The 21,638-nt window shown below is 36.5% G+C and overlaps 1 protein-coding gene across 3 annotated transcripts in view; it reads right to left on the reverse strand.

The window, feature by feature from the left end:
* RNF130 (ring finger protein 130) overlaps positions 1 to 21,638 on the reverse strand; it is a 625,517-nt gene that overhangs the window by 77,582 nt on the left and 526,297 nt on the right. Inside the window, exon 8 of one of the 3 annotated variants that reach the window (XM_053718645.1) lies at positions 15,937 to 16,030. The exons of the other annotated variants lie outside the window; for them this stretch is intronic. Coding sequence (XP_053574620.1) covers positions 15,937 to 16,030 — 94 coding nt within the window. The remainder of the gene's footprint in view (positions 1 to 15,936; positions 16,031 to 21,638) is intronic. 3 annotated transcript variants of the gene reach the window in all.

Consider the following 21,638-nt stretch of genomic DNA (forward strand, 5'->3'; position numbering starts at 1 on the left):
TTGCCTCCACCTGGTGGCCAGGAGTTGAATTCCCACTAGTAATTGAATGAATTTGTGGACTCTCCATGCCATTAAAAAGAAATCCAAGACTTTATTAATCCATGTAAAAAGAAATCCCCCCAAAAAATAAAAATCACTATCATGTTAGCAAGTAAATCCTATGTGTTTTGGCTGTGTCTATGAATACAGCATCACAGCCAAAATGCATAGGACTGACTTGCTAACGTGGTCCCGATTTTGTTATTTTTTTATGTGGATTGCTTTTTAAATTGGATTAATAAAGCCTCCAATCTTTACTACATGTGATCGTTTGCTTTTGGTGACACTGGCATTGGAGTGAACTCCCTAAGTACTTTACCTAGGAGTCTGTAATAGGTCACATGACTGGAACTTGCACTGGCTGAAGACTGGTTTCACTGAACACTAGAACGAAGGAACCGGCTGCTCGGGTTGACTGAGTTATAAGCAGCAACGTGTTTCATGAATGTTGCAGGATACTCATATTGGAGACTGCCGGAACAGTGCTTGTGATTGCCACAGGCTGGTGAAAGAAGTTTTGACTGAGCAAGCCAGATTTATGTTCCAGAGGTGAGAGACTGATTGCTTTACATGAACAAGTTTTGCTGATGGTGCCCTCCACTTAGTGCCGGATTTGTACACAGCTGATCTATCACAGTGTGAGGTGTTTTTTTGTATGTTTGGTAGATTATAAATTTAAGAGATGTCTTCAGACCATCTCTGTGCTGCCATTCAGCTTCTGTGATTTTGCTTTTATTATTTCTTCCATCTACACCTACTGGACGTCTGCCAGTCTGCTCTCTCACGCTTCCACATCAACTTTTTGTATAGGCAATGCCTCTCTTAGGCTAATTCTTTACTGTTCCCAACCACTAGTACATGTGCTCCATATGGCATTCTGCTGCTCTCTCCTAATGTCCTGAACAACCAGCTTTGTGCCACACAGATCTGGAAGGATCAGATTAAACTAGGACAGGTACATGTCCCATGAAGGCAACATTGAAAAACATAATTTATGCTTACCTGATAAATTTATTTCTCTTGTAGTGTATCCAGTCCACTGATCATCCATTACTTGTGGGATATTCTCCTTCCCAACAGGAAGTTGCAAGAGGATCACCCTCAGCAGAGCTGCTATATAGCTCCTCCCCTAACTGTCATATCCAGTCATTCGACCGAAAACAAACAGAGAAAGGAGAAACCATAGGGTGCAGTGGTGACTGTGGTTTAATTAAAATTTAGACCTGCCTTACAAGAGAAATACATTTATCAGGTAAGCATAAATTATGTTTTCTCTTGTTAAGTGTATCCAGTCCACGGATCATCCATTACTTGTGGGATACCAATACCAAAGCTAAAGTACACGGATGATGGGAGGGACAAGGCAGGATTAAGCGGAAGGAACCACTGCCTGAAGAACCTTTCTCCCAAACACAGCCTCCGAAGAAGCAAAAGTATCAAATTTGTAAAATTTTGAAAAAGTGTGAAGCGAAGACCAAGTCGCAGCCTTGCAAATCTGTTCAACAGAGGCCTCATTTTTGAAGGCCCAGGTGGAAGCCACAGCTCTAGTAGAATGAGCTGTAATCCTTTCAGGGGGCTGCTGTCCAGCAGTCTCATAGGCTAGGCGTATTACGCTCCGAAGCCAAAAGGAAAGAGAGGTTGCCGAAGCTTTTTGACCTCTCCTCTGTCCAGAGTAAACGACAAACAGGGAAGATGTTTGACGAAAATCCTTAGTAGCTTGTAAGTAAAAATTAAAGGCACGGACTACGTCCAGATTATGTAAAAGATGTTCCTTCTTTGAAGAAGGATTAGGGCACAACGATGGAACAACAATCTCTTGATTGATATTCTTGTTAGAAACCACCTTAGGTACAAACCCAGGTTTGGTACGCAGAACTACTTTATCTGCATGAAAAATCCGATAAGGAGAATCACATTGTAAGGCAGATAGCTCAGAGACTCTCTGAGCCGAGGAAATAGCCATCAAAAACAGAACTTTCCAAGATAAAAGTTTAATATCAATGGAATGAAGGGGTTCAAACGGAACTCCTTGAAGAACCTTAAGAACCAAGTTTAAGCTCCACGGGGGAGCAACAGGTTTAAACACAGGCTTAATTCTAACCAAAGCCTGGCAAAATGCCTGGACGTCTGGAACCTCTGCCAGACGCTTGTGCAAAAGAATAGACAGAGCAGAAATCTGTCCCTTTAAGGAACAAGCTGATAATCCTTTGTCCAAGCCCTCTTGGAGAAAAGACAATATTCTAGGAATCCTAACCTTACTCCATGAGTAATTCTTGGATTCACACCAATAAAGATATTTACTCCATATCTTGTGGTAGATTTTCCTGGTAACAGGCTTTCGTGCCTGTATTAAAGTATCAATGACTGACTCGGAGAAGCCACGCTTTGATAGAATCAAGCGTTCAATCTCCATGCAGTCAGTCTCAGAGAAATTAGATTTGGATGATTGAAAGGACCTTGTATCAGAAGGTCCTGTCTTAGAGGCAGAGTCCATGGTGGAAAGGATGACATGTCCACTAGGTCTGCATACCAAGTCCTGCGTGGCCACGCAGGTGCTATCAGAATCACTGATGCTCTCTCCTGTTTGATTTTGGCAATCAGTCGAGGGAGCAGAGGAATCGGTGGAAACACATAAGCCAGGTTGAAGAACCAAGGCGCTGCTAGAGCATCTATCAGCGTCGCTTCTGGGTCCCTGGACCTGGATCCGTAACAAGGAAGTTTGGCGTTCTGGCGAGACGCCATGAGATCCAACTCTGGTTTGCCCCAACGATGAATCAACTGAGCAAACACCTCCGGATGGAGTTCCCACTCCCCCGGATGGAAAGTCTGACGACTTAGAAAATCCGCCTCCCAGTTCTCCACGCCTGGGATATGGATTGCTGACAGGTGGCAAGAGTGGTACTCTGCCCAGCGAATTATTTTTGAGACTTCTAACATCGCTAGGGAACTCCTGGTTCCCCCTTGATGGTTGATGTAAGCCACAGTCGTGATGTTGTCCGACTGAAATCTGATTAACCTCAGTGTTGCTAACTGAGGCCAAGCCAGAAGAGCATTGAATATCGCTCTTAACTCCAGAATATTTATTGGAAGGAGTTTCTCCTCCTGAGTCCACGATCCCTGTGCCTTCAGGGAATTCCAGACTGCACCCCAACCTAGAAGGCTGGCATCTGTTGTTACAATTGTCCAATCTGGCCTGCGAAAGGTCATACCCTTGGACCGGTGTACCCGAGACAACCACCAGAGAAGAGAATCTCTGGTCTCTTGATCCAGATTTAGCAGAGGGGACAAATCTGTGTAATCCCCATTCCACTGACTCAGCATGCATAATTGCAGCGGTCTGAGATGAAGGCGCGCAAATGGCACTATGTCCATTGCCGCTACCATTAAGCTGATTACCTCCATACACTGAGCTACCGAAGGGCGCGGAATGGAGTGAAGAACACGGCAAGCATTTAGAAGTTTTGATAACCTGGACTCCGTCAGGTAAATTTTCATTTCTACAGAATCTATAAGAGTCCCTAAGAAGGAGACTCTTGTGAGTGGGGATAGAGAACTCTTTTCCTCGTTCACTTTCCACCCGTCCGACCTCAGAAATGCCAGAACTATCTCTGTATGAGACTTGGCAACTTGAAAGCTTGACGCCTGTATCAGGATGTTGTCTAGATACGGAGCCACCGATATGCCTCGCGGTCTTAGAACCGCCAGAAGTGAGCCCAGAACCTTTGTAAAGATTCTCGGGGCTGTAGCCGACCCGAAGGGAAGAGCTACAAATTGGTAATGACTGTCTAGAAAGGCAAACCTTAGAAACCGATGATGATCTTTGTGAATCGGTATGTGAAGGTAGGCATCCTTTAAGTCCACTGTGGTCATGTACTGACCTTCTTGGATCATGAGTAGGATGGTCCGAATAGTTTCCATTTTGAAAGATGGAACTCTGAGGAATTTGTTTAAGATCTTTAGATCCAAAATTGGTCTGAAGGTTCCCTCTTTTTTGGGAACCACAAACAGATTCGAATAAAAACCCTGTCCTTGTTCCGTCCGCGGAACTGGATGGATCACTCCCATAACTAGGAGGTCTTGCACACAGCGTAGGAATGCCTCTTTCTTTATCTGATTTGCAGATAGCCTTGAAAGATGAAATCTCCCTTGTGGAGGGGAAGCTTTGAAGTCCAGAAGATATCCCTGAGATATGATCTCCAACGCCCAGGGATCCTGAACATCTCTTGCCCACGCCTGGGCGAAGAGAGAATGTCTGCCCCCTACTAGATCCGTCGCCGGATAGGGGGCCGTTCCTTCATGCTGTCTTAGAGGCAGCAGCAGGCTTTCTGGCCTGCGTGCCTTTGTTCCAGGACTGGTTAGGTTTCCAGGCCTGCTTAGATTGAGCAAAAGTTCCCTCTTGTTTTGAAGCGGAGGAAGTTGATGCTGCACCTGCCTTGAAATTTCGAAAGGCACGGAAATTAGACTGTTTGGCCTTTGCTTTGGCCCTGTCCTGAGGAAGGGTGTGACCCTTACCTCCAGTAATGTCAGCAATAATTTCCTTCAAACCAGGCCCGAATAAGGTCTGCCCCTTGAAAGGAATGTTGAGTAATTTAGACTTCGAAGTCACGTCAGCTGACCAGGATTTAAGCCATAGCGCCCTACGCGCTTGGATGGCGAATCCGGAATTCTTAGCTGTTAGTTTAGTCAAATGAACAATGGCATCAGAAACAAATGAGTTAGCTAGCTTAAGTGTTCTAAGCTTGTCAATAATTTCAGTCAATGGAGCTGTATGGATGGCCTCTTCCAGGGCCTCAAACCAGAATGCCGCTGCGGCCGTGACAGGCAAAATGCATGCAAGGGGCTGTAAAATAAAACCTTGTTGAATAAACATTTTCTTAAGGTAACCCTCCAATTTTTTATCCATTGGATCTGAAAAAGCACAACTGTCCTCAACCGGGATAGTAGTACGCTTTGCTAAAGTAGAAACTGCTCCCTCCACCTTAGGGACCGTCTGCCATAAGTCCTGTGTAGTGGCGTCTATTGGAAACATTTTTCTAAATATAGGAGGTGGGGAAAAAGGCACACCCGGTCTATCCCACTCCTTGCTAATAATTTCTGTAAGCTTTTTAGGTATAGGAAAAACATCAGTACACACCGGTACCGCATAGTATTTATCCAGCCTACACAATTTCTCTGGTACTGCAACTGTGTTACAGTCATTCAGAGCAGCTAATACCTCCCCAAGCAACACACGGAGGTTCTCAAGCTTAAATTTAAAATTAGAAATATCTGAATCAGGTTTCCCCGAATCAGAGATGTCACCCACAGACTGAAGCTCTCCGTCCTCATGATCTGCATATTGTGACGCAGTATCAGACATGGCCCTTACAGCATCTGTGCGCTCTGTATTTCTCCTAACCCCAGAGCAATTGCGCTTGCCTCTTAATTCAGGCAACCTGGATAATACCTCTGACAGGGTATTATTCATGATTGCAGCCATATCCTGCAAGGTAATTGCTATGGGCGTCCCTGATGTAATTTGCGCCATATTAGCATGCATCCCCTGAGCGGGAGGCGAAGGGTCTGACACGTGGGGAGAGTTAGTCGGCATAACTTCCCCCTCGTCAGAATCTTCTGGTGATATTTCTTTTATAGTTAAAGACTGATCTTTACTGTTTAAGGTGAAATCAATACATTTAGTACACATTCTCCTATGGGGCTCCACCATGGCTTTCAAACATAATGAACAAGTAGTTTCCTCTGTGTCAGACATGTTTAAACAGACTAGCAATGAGACTAGCAAGCTTGGAAAACACTTTAAACAAGTTTACAAGCAATATAAAAAACGTTACTGCACCTTTAAGAAACACAAATTTTGTCAAAATTTGAAATAACAGTGAAAAAAGGCAGTTACACTAACGAAATTTTTACAGTGTATGTAACAAGTTAGCAGAGCATTGCACCCACTTGCAAATGGATGATTAACCCCTTAATACCCCAAACTGAATAATAAAAGACAAAAATGTTTTTTCAAACAGTCACAACAACTGCCACAGCTCTACTGTGGCTTTTTACCTCCCTCAAAAACGACTTTGAAGCCTTTTGAGCCCTCCAGAGATGTCCTGGATCATGCAGGAAGAGGCTGGATGTCTGTGTCTGTAATTTTTGCAGTGCAAAAAAACGCTAAAATAGGCCCCTCCCACTCATATTACAACAGTGGAAAGCCTAAGGAAACTGTTTCTAGGCAAAATTCAAGCCACCAATAAGTTTTATCACCAAATACATATAAAACGATTAAACATGCCAGCAAACTTTTTATATTACATTTCTATCAGAGTATGTCTCTCTATTAATAAGCCTGATACCAGTCGCTATCACTGCATTTAAGGCTTTACTTACATTAGTTCGGTATCAGCAGCATTTTCTAGCAAATTCCATCCCTAGAAAAATATTAACTGCACATACCTTATTGCAGGAAAACCTGCACACCATTCCCTCTCTGAAGTTACCTCACTCCTCAGAATATGTGAGAACAGCCATGGATCTTAGTTACTTCTGCTAAGATCATAGAAAACGCAGGCAGATTCTTCTTCTAAATACTGCCTGAGATAAACAGTACACTCCGGTACCATTTAAAAATAACAAACTTTTGATTGAAGAATAAACTAAGTATAAAACACCACACTCCTCTTACGACCTCCATCTTGGTTGAGGCTTGCAAGAGATTGACTGGATATGACAGTTAGGGGAGGAGCTATATAGCAGCTCTGCTGTGGGTGATCCTCTACCAACTTCCTGTTGGGAAGGAGAATATCCCACAAGTAATGGATGATCCATGGACTGGATACACTTAACAAGAGAAATATGTTTTTCACCCTTTATAGAAAAGTTTCCCAAGAAAACTGGCAAAATATAAGCTCATTAAACTATTTATTAATGTGATAACATTAGACCCAAGGATTTTGTAACCAGCAACATGATTTTATTCCTGGCACTGACTTTCACCAAATGTTGATTACCGTTTTCTCTCTCTTTTCAAGACTCTCACATAGAGCTAAGAGATTGTGACACATTTGCAGAATATTGTTTGTGGAAAGTCGCTGCTGGATTTCTCCTGATTGCCTGTGGCCGGAGACTCTTATGTCTAAGGAGGAATTCCCCTGGAGGTTTTTAAAGGGAGCATCAGCCAGCTGGTGACAGAGATCCAGCCTTCATATTTGCACTATTCATCTATATAGTGCCATCTCACTTGTGAGTGCACCCTTTTGGGATTTTTTCTACACCATGAGGCGCCCTTTTGTTTTTACCTACTCTCACATACAACTTGACAGTTCTGTATAATTATTTCCTAGCAGATCCTTATGATTTCTACTTGGCTTAACTTTTTCCTGCAAGTAGTATTCAATAGCTAAGATTAATTGGAAAAGTGCATGAACAGTTTTTTATGTACATGAAAATGTTCACAAATAAAGGTTATTGTATCCTTAAACATTCGGAAAATCACAAGGAAATATGTTCCACAGTATTAAAAGTTTATGAAATCATGTTTTGTATATTTAAGCAGTGTTTGTCATTACCACCTTTTGTGGAAGTTTATTCCATGAATCAATCTCCCGTATACTATCCTATCCTTCAGCTTGAGATCATGACCCTTTGTTCTTGAATGTTTCTTTTTATGTAAAAACACTCACTGGCTCAGTTTTAGTAAGCTCTTTAATATACTTGAAAGTTGCTATCGCCTATTTCCCTTCTCTCCTCTAAGCTATTCATATTTAGGTCATTGAGCCTCTCCTGGTACGTTTTATTTTTTAGGCCATGTACCATTTTGGTAGCCCTCCTTTGCGCAGATTCAAGTTTGTTTATATCCTTCTGAAGATATGGTCTCCAGAGCTGCACACAATACTCGAGATGAGGTCTACCTAATGATCTGTAAAGTGGCATAAGAACCTTACTATTTCTTCTGCAAATACCTCTATCAATACATCCAAGCATCCTGCTGGCCCTACACACTGCAATACATTGATTACTAAATATAAAATAATCTGAATATTGGCTGAATCTGTTCATGAGTTCTGCTGTTTCAATACATATCTGATGACATAGCCTGGGTAAATATGGTCAAAACATTAATAAATGAATGGGTTGCAGATTAGACTGCATAGGGCGTTAAAATGGGGCAACTTTTTTGTGGAGATGTGTAATGAGAGCTCAACAAAAATGATGAATCAGCAAATATGATTTACAATAGAAAATGTAGGATTACAGGTAATTCCTAGACACTTATAATGGCATAGTATAAAACTAAGGTACAAAATTCTAAAAGGAAATATTACTGTGTCCCAGTAATGGGATATTAGAATGCAATATGAAAATACAGTTTAGGGGAAGAGATACACAAACAAAATTAACTACAATAAACTGTGTTAGCAAAATAATTAAATCAGTGTATGTTCTTGAATTAAAATCAGCCAAGGACATTAATAATAGGACATTAAGATGAATATATTATTATATAAACTGATGCTTAGTTTTCTCGTTCTTTTATTATTAATATTAGTTTGAAGCGGGACTATTCTATATAAACTATATTTGAAAATGTTTAATTATCTTCAACTGTAGCTGGATTTTCATATATTAGTTTCCAACCTGTTAAATTTAGCATAATGTAAATCAACAAAGTGTAATAACAGGGTGACAATCTCCACTTGAGGATCCATGATATTGGTAATAAGAACAAGAGTTGTGTGTGTTGCAGAAGCCTAGTGCCTTCTGTATACAAGCGCTCCATAAAGTGAAACAGTTTGTGTTTCAGCAAGCTTTGAGGGTTCATTGCTGGGAATGAGGATGTTGATATCCCATAAGGAAATGTGATTGTCTGCTCTTATTACAGCAACCGTCTGACACAGATTGATATCTAACCAGTCATTACTTGGGGTCTTCTGCCTTGGATGGTGGTACGCCTCAGCAGAGAGATGATAACTGCATTACACTGCAAATGCAAGTACTGTCAGATGTTGTAGCAAAAGATCCCATCTATGTTTTATTGCTCAGTTTCATCAACTGGGTCAATAGACCATCAACAAAGCAACGTAGAGACACGTAGATAATAGATGAGTTGAGAAATACATTTCTCATATATAGGAACTTCAACAGGAAAGTAATACACATCAGAGGCTTCTGAAATTCAGCTGATGGCACTTTATATTAATTTGTAAGGAGTATAGAGTTCAGAAAATAAAATTACAACTTTCAGAAATTGTTTTAGCATAAACAAAAGTGACTTTAGCTCAGGGGAGCCCAAAGGTAGCCCTGGATTTACCAGTCAACCTCAAAGTGTATAGTAGATAGAGTTCAGGGCTGGACTGGCCCTGAAAATATTTGAAGACCAGCCCCCACTGGGCCAGTCCGCAATCCAGCTTCTTAGATAATATCTCCAGACTAGAGAGCTTTACACCATCCGGACGCAAGTATTTTTTAGATGCTGAGAACCTTTCACAAAGCTTTGCAAACAAGCAGATCACCACGTACACCTTTTTCTAGTTCCAAAGCTTGAATGACTTAAAAGAATAAATTTCCTTCTCGTTAAGATGACCTTTATGATCTGAATCTATTTTTTTTGCAAAAATGTCTTGAAATGCAACTGTTGAGCAGTAAGTTTCATGTAGGCATGTGGAACTTATGATTATATGCATATAGATTCCTCACATTTTGTATACATAAAATGTTTTCCTTCTAAAGTAATTTTAAGGGAATTATTGCGCTTGATCTGTATGGTTCAACATTAAATAATTAAAGTCTTAGTTGCACAAAAACAATATTTATAAAACTAGAACTCAAAATAAGCAAACATTTTGGATTATTTTAATTTCATTTAACTTTATTTTGTCTCACTTCTAGAAGGATGATTTTTTACTTAGTTCTCAAGCTGGAGAGAATACCTGCACCTAACACTCAGGAGAAATGGAAAGACAATATTCATGGTGGTTGCTGCTCGTGACCTACAGAAAATCATTGTATGTCATTGACTATGTAAATGCAATTCATATTATACCCAGTAACAATAACTGTGTTAGAATGGCTTATATTATCTTTGGCTTTACAATAATATGGTATTTTTGAGACCTTCACAAAAGCAAAAAATAGGCAACTAAAGTTAAAGTAAATTGTGACAGCTAATTAATTAAACAATTCAAAATTAATATTTTTTCTTCACTTAAGCATCAATATCAATTCATGACATGTGCAATTAATTTCATATCATATTGAGTAATTTGATCATTAACATGCTTAAACATTTAAACACTTCACTGCATCTATAAATGAACACTGATTACTTAATTTAATTGAAGTATATGTGTCATAGTTTAAATGTGTGATTTAATCATTACTTTTAACTTTTTATAGGAGAACTGTTTTATTAATGGAACTAAGCGCACACAAAACAGGTTAATGGGACATGACACTCAAAATAAAACTTTCACGGTTCAGAGTAAGCATCTGACCTCACACACAGAATAACGCACAATCTGGAATTACAATTGAATGGTTAAATATTTTACCAAAGCATCTTAACATGCCTGATTTTTTTTTAGTGCACATTATACTTTTAATGGATAGTGCAGGGAGCGCTTTTAGATCAGAAATACTAGCAATTTTTTATATGGAGCTTTATTCATCAGTTATAATAAAGATACGCTTCAACTTACATTTTAATGTAGCGCTGAAATTAAAATATCTTGCGCTCAGTCCGCTCACTATAAAAGTAATTTTTTTTGTAAGCTAAAGGTTTGAACTGTTCTCCAATTGGTGCTCTAGCCATACGGCACTCACACAAATTTTTTTTGTAACTAATGCGTCGATTGGAGAACAGTTCAAATAATTACTTTTTAAGTGAGCGGCCAGAGCCCGGGGTATTTGAAGTAAGTTAAAGTAAGTTAAAGTGCATCTTTATTACAACTGATTAATTAAAGGGACACTGAACCCAAATTTTTCTTTCGTTTTTCAGATAGAGCATGCAATTTTAAGCAACTTTCTAATTTACACCTATTATCAATTTTTCTTCGTTCTCTTGCTTTCTTTATTTGAAAAAATAGCATCTAAGATATTTTTTTGGTTCAGAACCATGGAAAGCACTTGTTTATTGGTTGGTGAATTTATCCACCAATCGGCAAGAACAACCCAGTTTGTTCACCAAAAATGGGCCGGCATCTAAACTTACATTCTTGCATTTCAAAAAAAGATACCAAGAGAATGAAGACAATTTGATAATAGGAGTCAATTAGAAAGTTGCCTAAAATGGCATGTTCTATCTGAATCACAAAAGAAAAAAATGTGGATTCAGTGTCCCTTTAAACTCCCTCTAAAATATCGCTAACATTCCGGATCTGTTTATGCAAAGGAGAAAGTTTACCATCACTTTAAGTGTTGCACTTAAGTGCAATCCAAAATACCTCTGTAAAATATAGCGCTTTTTGATATCTGAAGTAAACCACAGAACTACATGAGGAATTCCACTACTTGGGCACCCTCGGCTTAGAGCTTGAGCGATCCCTGATATCATTTTTACTGTGCACCCCTATAGAAGTCTATTATGTGAGAGACTTATCACACCCTTGCTATCCAATATGTGTCTAGATTATTTCTTGAGCAATAAAAAAATAACTTGGAAGTGCTATTAACTATGCTCAAGTGATGTTAATGCACAATAGCACGAATATCTTTGTTCACAAATGTTTTTAATCTTTCAAAGGAATGATAAATATATGTTTAATTATAAAGGTGTTTTTGCAACAGAAATTGGTATTTCCAAGTGAGCCATAGTCTGAAAAAGTTTGCTCTGTCACATAAAAACATTTTATTTAAACTGTGCAGACTGCCAATTAATGTCACTTGGAAAAAAAACAAAATAGGTTCTCAAGAAGTGTTAGCAGTACAAGGTATAGAAGTTTAATTGTGCCACATATGTCTTATAAATGATTGCATGTTTTTTTTTTTTATTTAATGGAATAACTCCAATTGAGAAACAAAACCTGCAAAAAAGCATGTGCAACACTTTGCATGAGAATTCTGATGGAATTAAATTAGGGTATGCATAAATTCACAATAGTGTATGTAGACCATTGTTTCTCAACTCCAGTCCTCAAAAACCTTTAAAGGGACAGTTCACCCAAAAACGTTCTCCCCTTTAAATTATTCCCAATGATCCTTTTTACCTGCCAGAGTGCATTAAATTGGTTGCAAGTAGCTCCTTTAATCATATTTCTGCATTTGAAATAGCTGATTTAGCCTGTGTTTTCCCAACCTATACTGAAACTTTTGATACTGGCGTATACGCTATTGACAAGCCTAAGTAAACACACAATCAGCAGAAGGAATTAAACTCACAGTGGGGGGCAGGATAGTTAAGTAATAAAATGATAATTTTCCATTGTTCTCTCTATGTATTGAGCTTTGGTGTTCCAGACAAATATAAGATAAGGAAGCAAGTGTGTGTACACCAAATGTTAACATAATGAGATCTGATATTACCTGAAGCTCAACCCATTGTAATATGCTGTGGTGTCAAAGCACAAAACCAGCTACTTCAGATAAACAAATAAACACGAAAATGCAATTTCTCAAATTTTTTTTTTACCCTGCAGTTGGTATAAAAAGTAATTTAAAATACATTTATGGAAAAACAATTTTACAGTGTACTGTCCCTTTAACAGGCCAGATTTTCATGATATCTTAAAGGGACATTAAACCCAAAATTTTTCTTTCATGAGTCAGACAGAGAATACAATTTTAAAGAACATCCCAATTTACTTCTATTATCTAATTTGCTTAATTCTTTAGATATCTTTTGTTAAAGAAATAGCAATGCACATCAGTGAGCCAATCACATGAGGCAAATACGTGCAGCCACCAATCAGAAGCTACTGAGCATATCTAGATATGCTTTTCAGGAAAGAATATCAAGAGAATAAAGCAAATTAGATTATATAAGTAAATTAGAAAGTTGTTTAAAATGGTATTCTCTATCTGAATCATGAAAGAAAAAAATTGGGTTTAATGTCCCTTTAACTAGAGCACAGGTGAAATAATCAGCTGATGGGTGAGAGCATTTTACTAACCATGGTTACTGATCATCTAATGAATTCCCCTGTGCTCTAATAAGATATAATGAAAATCTGGCTTGTTAGGGGTTTTGAGGACTGGAGTTGACAGAATCATAGATCAGGAGTAAACTAACAATGATATAAAGTAAATAAATAAACAAAAAAATTATTATTATATTTTAAGGATGATTTTCTTTTTATTTGCTCTTCTATTTTTTCTCCACATCTGAATTTCCACATATTATAGCTGAACCAGTGCACAGGTGAAATAATCAGATGATGGGTGAGAGCCGGTTAGTAACCATGGTGTTACTGATCAGCTGATTATTTCACCTGTGCACTTGTTCACCTATAATTAAAACCTGGCCTGTTGGGGGTACTTGAGAACCGCGGATGAGAAACACTGTATTAAACCTTTGTACAAAACAATTACTGGAAAACTACCTTAATCTAGTCATGATAAAACTGGTGTACCTTATTCTATATATCTGTAAACGTTTAGATATAGCAAGAATTCATTAACAACCACAGAAGTATTCTAATTAAAGGGACATTAAACACTACATGAACAGCAGACAATGTAATGAAAACAAACATTAGCCTGAAAATGCTATTACTTAAAATTATATTAGTAGTTTAAATATGGAAAAAAATAAGTTACAAATTTTAGTGTCCGTAATTTAATGGGTGCGCTGCCATTTTATAATCTAGATTTCCTTCTCTGCTGAGGTGAATAAGGGAGAGTTACAAATGGATCCATGGAACATGCAACCAATGATAATGTAGCAGTGTTAAAGGGACATAATACTTATATGCTAAATCAATTGAAAGTGATACAGCATAACTGTAAAAAGCTGACAGGAAAATATCACCTGAACATCTCTTTGTAAAAAAGGAAGATATTTTACCTCACAATCTCCTCAGCTCAACAGAGTAAGTGATAACAAATACCATGATATCACAAAAACGAAAAAATGTGAAATAAATGTGATAAAATTGTGGACAAAAAGTGATCATAAAATATACATACGTGTGAAACATAAATATTTATAAAAGTTCATATAAGGATATGTGTGTTCTTCCAAAATCTTCACGCTTCTATTTTTCTTTTGATCCTCATATGAAAAGAAAGAAGAAATGCCACATAGCGTAACTCTGTAACCTTTTTTCAATGCAGAATGTGTATGTACAAATGGTTACTCACATGGGATGGAGCTATAGCCAAGCTCAGGTTAGTGCGCACACCCAATGTTATACTGTTGGGTAAACAGTTGCTTGAACAGGATTTTGAATAAAAACGATTTGAGTAACCATTTGTACATACACATTCTGCATTGAAAAAAGGTTACAGAGTTACGCTATGTGGCATTTCTTCTTTCTTTTCATATGAGGATCAAAAGAAAAATAGAAGCGTGAAGATTTTGGAAGAACACACATATCCTTATATGAACTTTTATAAATATTTAGGTTTCACACATATGTATATTTTATGATCACTTTTTGTCCACAATTTTATCACATTTATTCAACAGAGTAAGTGCCGTGTAAACAGTTATACTCGAGCTGCTGTCCAGCTGCAGGTTTAAAAACAAAAAAGGAAGAAATGAACAGCAGCCAATCAGCATCAGCAGTGCTGAGGTCATGAACTACTTTACTGTGATCTCATAAGATTTCATAGTAAACTTCATTAAACTGAATAGGGAAATAATATGAGTGTGCATGAGGCTCACACCCTTGCACGTCCCGGGACAGGCATACTGATTTGCTGCTTAAAGACCTTTACAATGGGGTGTGAATACTTAGGACATGTTGAGGTAAAATATTTTATTTTTTTACACAGAGATGTTGATTTAATATTTTCTAGTCAGCTTTTTACAGCTATGCTGCACCACTTTCAAGTGTTTCAACATTTGGGTATCTTGTCCCTTTTAGTATGGAATCTCCACTTTTAACAGGAATTGGAAAGCAAATAATTTAAATTACAAATTAAATTACAGGAAAATTGGAGAAAATAAACAAAGCATATTGCACATTGTTTTACTACACATGATTAAACATGTTAAATTACAAAAGCAAAATGTTTAATGCCCCTTTAATTTATAACTAACATCTGTTTACATCAAATGAAATTACAATTTAAAAATTCCTAAATAAGAAAAATTAATTTGTGCTAGTATTTCTTAAAGGGGCAGTCTAGTCCAAAACAAACTTTCATTATTTAGATAGTGCATGTAATTTTTAAACAATTTTCAAATTTACATCTATCACCAATTTTGTTTTGTTCTCTTGGTATTCTTAGTTGAAAGATAAACCTAGGAGGTTCATATGCTAATTTCTAAGCCCTTGAAGGCCGCCTTTCACCTCAGGGCATATTGACAGTTTTTTTTACCACAAGAGGGTGGTAGTTCACATGTTTCAAATAGATAACACAGTGCTCATGCACGTGAAGTTCCTAGGAGCCAGCACTGATTGGCTAAAATGCAAAGCTATTAAAGAACTGAAATAAGGGGGCAGTTTGCAGAGGCTTAGATACAAGACAATCACAGAGGTAAACAGTATATTAATATAACTGTGTTGGTTATGCAAAACTAGGGAATGGGTAATAAAGGGATTATCTATCTTTTAAAACAAATATTCTGGTGTAGACTGTCCCTTTAAATAAGAAATAAAAAAAATACCATTTTGTACTACAAAAACATGACTTTCAATAAAAGCTCAGTGTTACAGATTATGAAAGTTTGGGTGCTTTATAAATAACATAAAGACTTATTTGCAACAAACTATGTATTTAGAAAACAATAAAGATTGTGTTACTTACTCTGCGGCATACAAGCTTGCTGTGGCTTTGATGATCATATAGCACAGTGTAAGGGCGCTGAGGAGACCAAAGCTGGCAATAATAAACCATTCTTCTGTTGACAAAGGAAATGGGAGGGAGTCACTCTTGACATCTATTTCAGCAGCAAGGCCAAATTTCCCTTACATGCCCAAGGGCTGAAGGGAACAAGGGGGTGGCAATGAAGGCCGTACCACAGGATTGACCCGAACGGCCAGGATGCAAAGTGGAGATTAGTTGAAGAATTACTTGTCGGAAGTAGAAAACAGGAGAGTAAGACAGATGGTGTTGTAAGCTTAAGGGAGAACAGCGGGTGTTAGAATAGATTTTATATACTGGTTAGTAACGAGGAATGGCCACCAGGCTTTCCAATGAACAGACAGAAATAAAAATAAAAGGCACAGCTAGAATTGTTTTTCATCTTAACATGACAGTAAAGTAAAAAATAAACTTTCAAGATTCAGACAGAGCACGGAATGTTAAATCACTTTTTAATCTACTTCTATTATCTAATTTGCTTTGTCCTTTTGGTATCAAGAGTAATCCTAGGAAGGCTGATAGGAGCGTGCACGTATCTTTAGCATTCTATGTCAGCACTGTTTGCAATTATGTATAACATTGTTGGCTAAAGACGTGCACACTCCTGATCTCACCTAGGATTACTCTTTAATAAAGGATACCAAAAAACTAAGCAAAACTGATACCGGAAGTAAATTGATAGGAATTAAAATGTCATGCTCCATCCAATCCCATGCAAACATTAATTGGTTATTGTAAGAATATATTTCATATCCAAGTCACAATACAAGAAGACATTTGTTTATGAATAAAATTCTTTATAAAAAATTTTTTTTTAACATTTATTTATAAAACATTTTTTTAATGCTCCAGTATATATATTATATAAAAGGCCAAAATGCATTTTCTTTTTTTTACTTACAAAACCAGTGAACATATTTCAGAAATTCTATAAAGTGATACAATAAATATACACATCTACACACATTTAAAATGAGAATTTATGTACCAAAAGCTGCACTGGCACAAAAACCCAGAAATATACATATTTGACAAAAACACAGTCAAGGAAGAAATAAGCCGTTTACAGAGTAGATGGGCACACTGTGCTGCACAATGGCAGAGGTAGTGGAGATGTTGTAGGCCAATTAAAAATACTGTAAAACTGTGTAATGAGAATTAATTGCATCAGGAGGTCATAATGTTTATGCACCAAACACTGTATCTAACAAAAAAGATACCAGCGGAGTAGATATTTTGAATCAGCAGACTCTCAGTTCACACACTATTTTATAAGTTGACTGTTTTCACAATGCTTTTACAATAGGGCTACATGTCTTGTGAATATGTAATTTATCACACGGTACTTTCAAGATGTTTTCAGATTATTATTTGTCACTTTGACATCAAAGCTGCTAAAATTTTGTCTAAAACAAACATACCGTCTGATTATTATTTTTTAAACAGTTGACAGGTACAGTAGGTGCTTAAAAGCTTATCAGGACCTTATATGGATGTGATTCATAAGAACGCATCTTTTAGCGCTAGGCAGTCTTGTCTTCATTGTTGAAAAGGGAACATTTTGCTGGAAAACAGTTACCTGTCAATCGCTTATATAGCTCCTTTTGTTTTAAAGACTATTGTGATTTTATTTGTCACATGTTTGTTACATGCATGAAAAGGCACCAGCTACTTAAAGGGATACTGAACCCAAATTTTGTCTTTTGAGATTCAGATAGAGCATGCAATTTTAAGCAACTTTCTAATTTACTCCTATTATCAAATTTTCTTCATTCTCTTGGTATCTTTATTTGAAAAGCAAGAATGTAAGTTTAGATGGCGGCCCATTTTTGGTGAACAACCTGGGTTGTCCTTGCTGATTGGACAGCTCCAATAAACAAGTGCTGTCCATGGGCCTGAACCAAAAATTGGCTGGCTCCTTAGCTTAGATGCCTTCTTTTTCAAATAAAGATAGCAAGAGAATAAAGAAAAATTGATAATAGTAGTAAAGTAGAAAGCTGCTTAAAATTGCAAGCTCTATATGAATCACAAAAGAAAAAAATTGGGTTCAGTGTCCCTTTAACTTTGTGTTGTTTTTTAGGCACAAATATTCACATTGTCAACACATTACACATACTCATTTGAACAGACAGAGTTTATAATCTAGTTAGTCTCAGATATGCAATAATAAATTTACTTTAAAGGAACATGAAACCCAACATTTTTCTTTCATGATACAGATAGAGAATACAATTTTAAACACTAAGCATCTATTTGCAGTCACCAATCAGCAGCTACTGAGCATATTTAGATATGCTTTTCAACAAAGGATATAAAGAGAAAGAAGCAAATTAATAGATAATAGAAGTAAATTGCAAAGTTTTTTTAAAATTACATGCTCTATCTGAATCAAGTCCCTTTAAGAAAAAAAAAATTTGAACCATCAATTGCCATTATATTAAATATATCACATAATAAGCAGTAGTAAGATTCCCATTTAATATTTTTTTAAGCATAGTTGTGTGTAATAAAAGGTGTTTAAAAGAAAGAAAAAAGGTGTGTGTGTGTGTATATATATATATATTATTTTTTTTAATATTAAAAGCTTCTCATGTAATAAGAAACTTTGAGGCTGTGTTCAAAAAGGTTTAAGTTGCTAAAGCACAGAATTCTATATTTATGCGTTTTATTCTGATTTTTTTTTAAGCCCATGTTCTATTTATTGCCATAAGTAATGTTACTTTTCTATATAAAGCATTTAACACATGGCCGTCAAAGAGGGTTGCAATGGAATGTGCTGCAGAGCTTGGATAACCAAGGGGTTAAAGGGACACTGAACCCAATTTTTTTTCTTTTCTGATTCAGATAGAGCATGACATTTTAAGCAACTTTCTAATTTACTCCTATTATCAATTTTTCTTCATTCTCTTGGTATCTTTATTTGAAATGCAAGAATGTAAGTTTAGATGCCGGCCCATTTTTGGTGAACAACCTGGGTTGTTCTTGCTAATTGGTGGATAAATTCATCCACCAATAAAAAAGGGCTGTCCAGAGTACTGAACCCAAAAAAGCTTAGATGCCTTCTTTTTCAAATAAAGATAGCAAGAGAACAAAGAAAAATTAATAGGAATAAATTAGAAAGTTGCTTAAAATTACTGCTCTATCTGAATCACGAAAGAAAAAAATTGGGTTCAGTGTCTCTTATCTCGACATTACTGTTTTGCTTGTTTTTGTTTTTTGTTTTACTAAAAAGTAATGATTTTGCAATGGAAGCTGGATATTAAAAAACTAAATAAAAAGCATAAACAAAAATACTTTACAAAATGTGGTTCTCAAGATGCTTCTAAAAAGCTTAAAACTGAACCAAAAGTGGGTTTGCTTGCTGAATAAAAAAAGCAAGCTTCCAGCAAATGTGTTCATCAATCCTTAAAGTGAATGTAAATTTTGATGCTAAAGTGCCTGGTTTTTAAAAATTAGATTAAAAACAGGGGCACTTTAATTCTTCAAAATTTACATTTCACTCCTGTTGTGAAAAAATACCTTTTAAACTTGACAGCCGCTCCAGCTTCCTCCGCCTGTCACAAAACTTCTTCCTGGGTCTAAATTGAGGCATCAGCCTTCCTCCAATTACGGCGTTGAATCAGACACTGTTTCCCCCGGAGGGACAGCCGTGATTGGAGGATGAACGATCCATCATTTCTGAAGTCAGAAATGACTTTGCGACGACCGGGGGAAGCTGGAGCGGCTGTCAAGATTGAAAAGTAAGTATTTTTTCACGAGTGAAATGTAAATTTTGATGAATTAAAGTGCCACTGTTTTTAATCAAATTTTTAGCATCAAAATTTACATTCACTTTAATGTAAAAATCCTTGAGCAAAAGGAACATAGTACATGAACTTTTCTTAAACAGAAAGTGTGCACTATGCCCAACATTTGTATTTAACGCACATCAGAGCTGACATTTACACACAAAAAAGAAGAGATAATGGCTCTTTTTACATTTGAAAATAATTTCTAGATCTTTGTACCATAGCTGCTGTTCAACTTTGAACAATAGGCATGCAGACATCATACATTTTAATTCATCTTTGTTAAATAATAAAAAAAAATCAACTCAAGGTGCAAAGCAACAGCTGTGAAGCCATTTTTCTGTGTCAAAGGAGTCTCAGAGCCACAATTAATATCTTAATGATTAAATGACAGCAAAGAACTGGCAGTGATTACAGCCAGAGCTCAGTACCTTTAATCTTCAGCTGAAGGCAACTTCAGACTTTACGTAAAATTAACATTTTAGGTCACAATGTCAGTTAACGTTAAAATACATTTTTCTCTTATTATATATTATAACTAACTGGACTACTGTAAATGCTATTACTTTCTAAAAAAACTACTTAAGGAAATATTTATTTAAGGTAAGCCATGTTGTGAAAAGACAAAACTATTTAATAGATACAAAATTTAGTAAAATATATAGCATTGTCCCTTAAACTGCGTATACATGTTGATGCTTTAAGAAAATATACAGAGGTCCCTAAAGAAAAAATAAATTATAAATTACATTTCATATATATATACACAAAACAATACACTATGTTAAATGAAATACTTCAACTGCAAAGCAACATTAAACTTCAAGGTGTCAGAGTGGTATACAGTACATAGGCTATACCAAAAACCTCTGAAAGATAAAATATTCAAGAGAGATTGCAAATAATTGCATCTTCTTTTAACTGCATAATGTTTAAAATATTATACTATGGTCTAGTTACTCTAAACGGATCACTTATATTTAATTACATTTCGGAAGGGCAGGTGATGCATGTAATAAATGGGAAGTTATGCAAAAATGGAAGCTACATTGCATACAGAAATGACAAACTCTGGCCTTTCACTGGCTGTACATTGGCACCTCTGGGTATACTTTTTTGGTTAAATAATTTAAAAAGGATACTAAGAAGTTGGTATTAAAAATATTTTGTCAGAATTTTTGATCAGTCACTATTTTGTTTTTACTACATGTGGCTTCTCTTTTTAAACAGATGGTTTATTATTTTATTATTATTATTATTAAAGTTGGTACATAATATGAACATATACAAAGATAGTTGGAATTTTTTTATCTTTTATGTATAAATATATTGTAAATTATTTTATCTAAGATGGTATTCATAAACAATGCAGCTAGTATGTAAAGAGTAGACTGTACAATCCAAGAACATGTGGTGGTACATTAATTATAGGTCTTCAGAAGGTGACCAATCAGTTTCAGAATAAGTAGATTGGTCACCTTCAGAAGGTGACCAATCAGTTTCAGAATAAGTAGAAGTATCATTATTTTAGCAAAACAAAAATATACAATGATAACGAGGAGCCAAATACGTTTAGAGTGAAGGTAAAGTTAGCATAATCTATATAAACTATAGCATTATGTGTGCTAATTAAATGTAAGTTTCATTCATCACTTTCTATATTTTTGCATAAAAATAAAGTTATTACCTTTCTAAAGTTACCAAGATACGCTCCCAAGTTCAACCCGAAAAAAATAAATAAAAAAAAATTCTCACTCGGTCACGTTTTTTTCAAGACCAATTGATATTCTGGCCGTTAGGCGGCGGCCAGTCGACGTCATCTGCCCCTTTAAGCATAAGCGAATGCACTAGTTCGTT

The sequence above is a fragment of the Bombina bombina genome, chromosome 6 (genome assembly GCF_027579735.1).
Source record: "Bombina bombina isolate aBomBom1 chromosome 6, aBomBom1.pri, whole genome shotgun sequence".
Classification (NCBI taxonomy): Eukaryota; Metazoa; Chordata; class Amphibia; order Anura; family Bombinatoridae; genus Bombina; species Bombina bombina.